We start from the raw sequence: 8,638 nt of genomic DNA on the forward strand, positions 1-8,638 counted from the left end.
GCACAGACATTCTAAAGTCAACAGTGTAAGAAAATCATCAAGTATAACATGGAAATCCAAGTTACAAATAGACATACCTGCTTTACCTTGACATATCCTTTGTTACACTCTGCTTTCAACTGTACTGAAAGAGATTGAAGAAAGTTAAACCCAAATGCCATGAAGAACCAGGCACTTGCTCCTGTTCTCCCTACAAGACAGTGAAGCCTCACTCCAGGAGGCAATGTGACGAGGGTTTCCTCAAAGGCCTAAGAGCAAAATCATCCATTATTCAGGTGGCTAGGGCTCCAGGTCCTTCCATAAAATGCCCAACAGTGTACATACTCCTTTAGCTACTGCTAATATCTTTATAAGGCAGCTTCACTGAATCCCCACAAGTCTCCCTATTCCAGAGCCCTTGGCCCACTCAGGATCACAGACTCTGCAGTCAGGAAAGGGGACCCATTTCTCTCACAAGCTCTTATATCTCAGGATTAAATCAAGACTTCCACTATTGTATGAAACCATCAGATGCCTTCAACAGAGAAAAAGGTAAAAGATACGTTCCTAGAAAACTGAAGTTCAGCTGGCCTTGGGTAGGAGGAGTAGAAAGAATATTCTAGAAAAAGGATTGCAGGGACAGAACAGTCTGAGCATGTGTGGGAAGAAGTAACACTAAATACTTGTGTTCAGATACGTGAACAAAAAGCTTCTGGACAGGCTGACATACACATCCCTACAGCTGCTGCTGTGACAAGGCAGACAGAGAGCAAGAAGCAGTGCCTACTTCTGTATGTTTGGCTTAGCCAGCTCAAGCATGACTTTTTTCTTTTTCCCATTTAGATTAACTCATGTGGGAAAAATCATAATCAGTGCTGCAGACTCCAAGCCTTAGGAACCCCTACTATGGCAAACACATTGCAGGGGGAGGCCTGGTAGCAGTGAACATGTCTGGAGTTTACAGGTAAAAAATGAGGTACATGGTAAAGATTTTTCCTAAGGACTTTCATTTCATTAAATCCCATGAAAAACATTTCAAGAGCTAGATGTCATAGTCTTTTAAAGATAACACCCTCTGTGTGTGGCAAAATGTAAAGGATGAAACCATCCCATCACTTCTCAGACGTGGTTCCAACCTGGAAATCCCAGAATTCAATTGTCTCACTGCCCAAAGAGGAATCTCCCTGGGCAAAGCAGAGTGCAGAACTCAGTTCCACCACCCCATAGTACAGGATAGAACCTGCCTGCTCCCAACACTGAATATTAACCACTTTCAGAGGGTGGAGTCAGGAGTGCATGGGGCCCTAGCACTGGCTAAAAGACCTCAGTTCCTGAGTTTTGTTTATGGCACACAAAAGGTTTTCCATCAGTAGCATCCAGGAAATGTACATCTTTGATTATCACTATCTGAGGGAACCAAACATGGTAATCTCCACAATCCTATGACCAGTTACCTTGCTGTCGAGAACATTTCTTGTCAGTGATCTTGGTCTCGGGGCTGCGCCCAACCATGACTGCTTCCAAATGTGGAAGTTTGATTCGCTGGTGCCGATTGTCCTGTCTCACCAACCAGCACACCCGCATCATTACTCTGAGAGACAAAACACAAGAGAATCACTGGAAAAACTAGCACAGGTCCTCCAGGGCCACACCCCAGCACCAGCACACATGCCATTTACCAGCTGTTCATCTTGAGGCAAGTGACTTCACCTCCCTAGTCTCAATTTCCTCACCTGTAAAATGTGATAATGACAGGACTCATGAAGGTGTTGTGAGGATTAAATAAAACAATATGGGTAAAGTATTTACTTCTGTGCCTCAGTCATGCTATGCAATCAAATATTTGTTATGTTTATTGATACACTCTATGTGCTGGACATTAAGCTACCTGCTGAGGATCAAAGAATGATGAAACATTGTCCCTAGCCTTCAGGGGCCTGGAGTACAATGGGGCAGACTCATATACCAATTATTACAACATAATGTAATAGATACTATAAGAAGGGAGTAGCCAAATATGGCCTTAGCCCAGGGAAAGGAATGACTGACTCTTGTAGGGAGCATCAAAAAAGGCTTCACGAGGAAGGGATATTCATGCTCAGTTTTAAAGGGTGAGAAGCTTGCCTGGCAAAGAACTAAGGACATAAGAACAGAGGATGTTCTCCATAGGCATCAAGGTTTCCATTCCTTAACTGTCAAAACATACTGATGTTAGAACAATATATTTTACTGCCATCTGCCAGAAGATAGTCATAATAAATATACAAACCTACAATTTCTAGAGTGTGAATGCAGCACCTTTGTGCAATACACATCCTGCACAACACTACTGGAGGGTCTGATATTCTTTTGTAAAACAACTTTTATGGTCATGTAGGATATCAGTAGAAGAGAAAGAGAAGAAATTCGGGAGAGGGATGAGGCCTGAACAAAGAGGATGGAGAGGAAAAAGAGCCAAGAGAAATTGCGAAGGTAGACTTATTGCTGACTGCATTTGGGGAATGACAAGGGAATGAAGGGAGACACCAACCAAGATTTCTAATTTGGAAATACTCATTACCCAAAATGAGGAATACACTGGAGACATAATTTAGAGATAAATGATAAGTGAAGAAGGGATGATTTCAGATTGAAACACAATTAGATTAAGTTGCCTGCGGAAGATCCTAGAGTCACACTAGGATATACAGGTATGAAGCTCAGGGAGGGGAAGGGACTGAAGGTGTGTATATATATATGTATGTGTGTGTGTGTGTGTGTGTGCGTGTGTGTGTATTTTTTGAGACTATAAAGTGCTTTATTTGGAGTCTTGGGAATTGCAATTCAGAAGACACAGTTTCGAGTAAAACTGAAAGTGTTTCAGGGAAGAGAAAGAATCAGGGGCTTATAAAGGTAAATGCCACAAGGTTGTTAAAGTTGTAAGAATTATGACCAGCTCTGACACAAAAAGGAAATATTTGTCCTTAACTGAATGTATATATATGAGAGGCATCAACATGTCATAGAAGTTAGGGTAAAAAGAGAGGATGAGATCACCTACGGGCAGAACAGGGAACTGTGGGAGGGACAGACTAGATCTTTGGGACACCTCCCTAGACTCCAGAAGCCTACTAATGCTCAAGCCTCTAATACCCTCTCTTTGAGAAACGCCCCTTGCAGGCAAGGCAACACTCAATCAGCCGCTCTGCACAAGCTCTGTATCCAAAGGCGAGAGAAAAGAAACCAGATTTTTCAAAATCAGAGTTTCACTACCATCTGCAAAGACAGAATAATGCAAAGCAGAGTGAGCAAATGAGTGCTGAAGACGTGCAGTCACAGAAATAGGATCAGTCAGGAAAGGCTTTGGAAACTGCCCAGTAGAAAAAGCCAAGAGCCAAGGGGACTGATAAGAAAGAAAAGGAGTGGGAGTGGACATTCCACTTCAAAAAGCACAAGTGATGGTACAGATTTCAGCAATGACAAGCCATGGGTGAGGGGTGAGAAGCAGACCTTAGTTGGCCAACCCAGAGGAGCTGCCGCAGAGAGTCACCCAAAGAAGGCAAAGGTGTTGAAAGAACACTAGGCCGAAAAGTTGAGATTTAACAATCCATAGGAGACAACTGCCAGGGTCTGAGCTGCAGAGTGAGGTGAAATGATGCTGTGTGTAGGCAGGCTGGAGTGGAGAAATCTAGAGTCAGAGATGAGTCATTTAATAACTTAAATGTGGGCCAGAGTTAGGTCTAAAAGGCAGCTCCTTTGTGAGGGAGCTGATGCAAGAGCATGAAGAGTCAGCTGTAAATCTAAAATCCTAAACCCAGAGCCTCAAATGATGATGGTGCTACAGGCAAGTCCCACTTATAAATGCTATGTGTTCAGAGGGGCATCTGTTTGCTCTTGCTGGAAACTGATGAATGAGCAGGTAATGGACTGAGAAGTGAAGTATGTCTTCATTAAGCATTGGGAAATAAGTCATCTGGTGACTGACTACTCACAGTAATAATAAAAGAAGCCTGAAGAGAGAACAGTTGGATAGCAGGGACAGGAAGGAATCCAGTGGACAGCTGGAAGCATGGCTGACTTTTGCAGGATAACAGGGCCTACCCCTCCTGCCCCACACAAACACACATTCACGTGCTTCATTCCCTCTAAAGTTCTGAAGTTATAATGTTCTTATTTACTACACCTTGAGAAACTGAAGCAGTGACTACACGATGCTTATGTAACTAAACTTAAGCAATATCTTCGCCCATTTCAGCCTCCAATTCCAACTTCTAGAAATGAAGCATTTTAGAATATGGGGAGCACAAAAGGATGGATGTTCCTGAATCTTCAATATAACTCATCCAGTAAAACTCCATCAACTGCAAGCTCTATGACAGCAGAAGTCAAGGCCATTTTTCCTTCCACTATACGCCTAGCACTTAATACCTAGCATACAGCAAGAATATAATAAATATTTGCAAGTGAATGACCAGATAATAATCCTATCCAGGTTCTCCTCCCTTCCTTCTCTCTCCCCTCCTCTAGCTCCTCTTATGTGGGGTGCTTTGCTACTCTCTCTGAGCGACCCCATCTCCACATCTATGTGGGTAAATCCTAATTCTCTATTTTTCAGCCCCACACTTTTCATTCCAGAGTTGTCGGGACTGGTCAGAAAGAAATTCTGATTATTTCTTAAGGGACCCAAGTGATCTGATGGGCCGCACAAGGCCAGAAATCTGGTAACCTGGAACACGCTGTCCAGAAGAATATTCTGCAATGATAGAAGTGTTCTAAACACTAACGTAGCCACCATGTGACAATCAAGCACCTGAAATGTAGCTGGTGCAACAGAGGAACTAAATTTCTTACTTAGCTTTTTTTAAATTTAACAAAGCTGGAGTATCCAACCTAGACTTGGAGAAAGGAGGTGTCAAGGAAGGTTTCCGATAAGAGGTAGGCCTAAAATGAGACCTATACATTAACTGGGTTAATTAGGTGAAAGTGGGCAGCCTAACTAGGTGAGGAGCAGGAAGTGGAGAAAGGAATCAGAGAGAAGATTCCAGTCAAAGGGAACAGCAAGGGCAGTGCACAAAGAAACAGTACAGTGCACATGAAGAAGCAGTTCAGGGCTGCTGCAACCTAAAGTATGAGGCAAAAAAAGAGGATGGAGATGCAGGCTGGTCCAGATGAAGCAGAGCCCTGGGTGACCAGCTGCAAAGCTCAAACGTTAGAAGCTCTAATGGATTTTGCAGTTTAGTAAACAATAAATATTTGCTGAATAAATGAGAGAAAAGATTGGATGAATGAACGGACAGATCCCCTTAAATATTATTAGCAGGACTTTGACTCAGTCAGATTTGTTTTCAAAGATCATTTGGGGGAGGAGGGTAGGTAGTGTGGAGAACAGATAACGTGGGATATAGGACTAGAGGGGGGGATACCAGTTAGAAGGCCATCATATTTCAGATCAAAGAAGATGAGGTCCAAAGTAAGACAATAATAGAGATGGAAAAAAGAGCACAGATTTGAGAAATATTTAGGGGGCAAAATCAACAAGACTTAGTGATGGATGTGCTAAGAGTAAGTTCAGAGAAGATAGAATTTGAACAGTCTGTGGGACTCGCAGGCAGAGCTGTCCAGCAGGGTAGTCAGAGGTGGGCACGAAACTGAGAGGAGATCTAAGCTGACACTTTGATTTGGGAGCATGCAGGAGGGAGTTAAAACCAAGCTAGTTGATGTGCTCACCTAGGCAGTGTGTACAGAATGAAAAGAACAGTGGGCCAAAGTCACAAGCCTTGGAAACACCCAACATTTTAGGAGAGGAGGAAGAAGACTATCCACAGGAGAAATCACTGGTGAGAGGCACATGGAAAAACAGCTAGAATGTAAGCTCTTTAAAGGAAGGGGGCACTTTGACTTGTTCATCTCTATATCACAGTACATGTTTGTTGAATAAATCAGCTGAGTGTATTGTCCTGAGAAGCAAAGAAGTAGGGAGAGAAAGGTATCATCAAGTTTCAAAAGCAGCAAAGGAATCCAGTAATGACTGCAGAATGTCAAATCTGGTTTGATAGTCAATCACTAGTGACTACAGGATAAAATTTCAGGGGAATGACAGATCTGAAAGCTAGACTGCAGAAAGGAACGGGAGGTGAGGAGTTGGAGACAGAATTTAGAATACTCTTTTAAAAGTTTGGATGAGAGGGGAAGAGAGTTACTGGATGAGAGCCAAAGGAAGATGGATCACCAGGAACTTTTTCTTTCTTTCTAGCTTGGGAGCAGGGTGGGGGGGGGGGGTGGGGGGGGGCACACACATGGATATGAGAAACCTGACCTTGTTTATACATGACTGGGACATAGACAAGGGCAGAAAAGACAAATGAAAACAAGGTCTCATAGGTGAAAGTATAAAAGAAAGGTCAGAAGCAAAGATAAAGGAAATTACTTTGATCAGGAGACAGCTCATCCTCTGATACTGAACGAAAGGTAAAGATAAGTATAAATCTAGATGACTGTATGAAGGGAAGGCAGGGGCAGAAATCTGAGGGAGAGCACATCTGATGACCTCAATTTTCTCCCTAAAATAGTAGATAACAACAGAGTAAGGTGTTTGGGAGCTTGATAAACAGTTGAGGAAAATCAATATAAAATAGTGGATAACATCCAAGCCTCTGAAATCCAACTGCTCAAGTTCAAATCTTGCCTCCACCACCTACGGACTGTGCGACTTGTGGCCAGTTATTTAAGCTAAGTCTTTATTTCTTCAGCTGTAAAACGATATTAATTACTGCTCTACACCACAGCGTTGTCACAAGGGCTAAATTAAGAAGTAAAAAGTTCAGTATCTGGCAAAAAACAAGCATTCAACACTACTATCACTCTTGTTAATAGTGAAGATAGGATGAAAGCAGGAGCTAAGGAAATGTAAAAAGATCATCCGACAGCACTGACTGTGCAACTAAGGTGAAAGGGCACAAATCTGTTGTGTCTCCCCACCTGAAGAGCCCTGTCTCAAGTGTTCTAATGACGCCCAATATAAATCAAATTCTCAAAAGGCTCCAAACCTGGACCACATTAATTCCACAGAGAAATTATATCCTTGCTTTGTTGAACCGCTATCACTGGTCTGCAAGAGAAAAGGCTTGCTTCTTCTGGCCTTCCTGTAAGGCCTGCTGAGGACGCTGTCAAGTGCCCCCAAGTTCCTCTCATGGAGCGTTTCTGGAGAAAACAATGTCCTTCCTGACAGGCTGCGCCGCCTCCTTGGGTTGGACAGTGCCCATTCTCTAATCTTTCCTCTGCTTGTGTTCCGACCAAGCTAGGTACAGGCGTCAGGGGCACAGGTGAACGAACGCGAAGTGGGACGGAGGCCAACGTGAGCGCCGCCAAAACACGGCAGGCGGGAAATGGGAAGCCCAGAGCCCTAGAGCCCTAGAGCCCTAGAGCCCTAGAGCCCGAGGATGCTGCAACGCCTGCCAGGAAAGAAGCCGTGAGAGCGTTATTCAGGGCACATCACTCAGAGGCAGTAGCGGACCCGGCCTGAGGCCCACTCCCACAGCTCTCAACCCGGCAGGCAGAAGAGGCAGGCCGATAACCGCCTTACCTAGAGACGGCGGAGGCTGACAAGCTCACGTAACTCCTCCACTTCCGGCGCTGTGGGATGACGTCGCGAGACAGACTGGAGAGCAACCAGTGATTACCTGCTGACAGGGTCTCGCCCGATGCCCGGATCGGGAAGTGCCAGCTCCACTTGGACCCGTATTGGGCCACGGTCCAAGTTTGGATCTTGGCAGTTATCCCAAAGAGGACGAGCTTTCTCAGCATCTCTCTATGCGAGAGCTGCTACCCCGTCACCACCTCTTAGTTTCTGAAATGGGAGAGACTTCAGGCAGCTCTCCTCTCGGTGGCCGTTTCTAGGCAGCCGTCCAGCCTCTGACATTCCCTTCATAAGGAAAATGTCACTACTTTTAAGGCCACCTTTTGCGCTGTAGACAGTAGCTGCTTGTGGCCGCCCCCTTTCAAAGCTACAATCTGCTTTCTCCTATTCTGGGGTAGAAAGGACTGGAGGGGAGAAACCTTAGCGGAGAAACCTGCTAAGATTTTTTAATGCTGTCTTCACTAAATGAACTGGCTGAGGGGCAGTCAGGGAGGAGAGAAGCAGGATGTTGGAATAAGATGTGTTTACCGATTTTTACGGCAATTCCCGGATGTTCCTTAAGAGTCATATATTGCAACTATTCGAAGGCATTCTGGCAGATGGAAAAATTCCTCTCTCATTTGGAATACTGTTTCCTTCCAAAGGAAAGCAGAGACTCAATGGTATGATGGCGATATCAGAGCTATCAAAACAGAGTGGGAGGATCTTCCAGGAAACAAGGAAGGGAGACTTGCAGTTGTTAGCAGAGAAGATGCAGGTTTATATTAGGGTCACACCAGCAAGTGGAGGAGCACAGGAAGCTTCTCAGCAGCCACACAGGCCTCATGGCAGTGGAATGTGGTTCACATTGCTCGAGGTAAAGAGAGGCTATTCTGGTGACCTGACCAGTTATTTCCTCAGAATTAAGCTTCTCTTAGCCTCTTCTTCAACCTGACCTGCCTATGTTGTGTCTTGCATTCAAAACTAGATTGGATTATTCTAATTGGATTATTCAACATATATTGTGCAAAATTGAGCAGCCTATTAGGTCTAGTTGGATTATTC

General features: G+C 44.2%; 1 protein-coding gene across 5 annotated transcripts in view; it reads right to left on the reverse strand.

Annotated features, from left to right (window-relative positions):
- The window catches only part of APTX (aprataxin), a 99,314-nt gene extending 91,734 nt beyond the window's left edge, over positions 1 to 7,580 (reverse strand). For 3 of the 5 annotated variants that reach the window (XM_061199155.1, XM_061199153.1, XM_061199157.1), the window contains exons 1-3: positions 7,005 to 7,087; positions 1,434 to 1,570; positions 78 to 124 (exon numbers count right to left, since the gene is read on the reverse strand). In XM_061199155.1, coding sequence (XP_061055138.1) covers positions 78 to 124; positions 1,434 to 1,570; positions 7,005 to 7,015 — 195 coding nt within the window. In that variant the 5' untranslated portion in view covers positions 7,016 to 7,087. Of the gene's footprint in view, positions 1 to 77; positions 125 to 1,433; positions 1,571 to 7,004; positions 7,256 to 7,540 lie in introns of those variants that run through there. The other 2 variants (XM_061199156.1, XM_061199158.1) reach the window with 2 other exon arrangements.
- Between the last annotated feature and the right edge of the window lie 1,058 nt (positions 7,581 to 8,638).

This window comes from Eubalaena glacialis, chromosome 9 (genome assembly GCF_028564815.1).
Source record: "Eubalaena glacialis isolate mEubGla1 chromosome 9, mEubGla1.1.hap2.+ XY, whole genome shotgun sequence".
NCBI lineage: Eukaryota > Metazoa > Chordata > Mammalia > Artiodactyla > Balaenidae > Eubalaena > Eubalaena glacialis.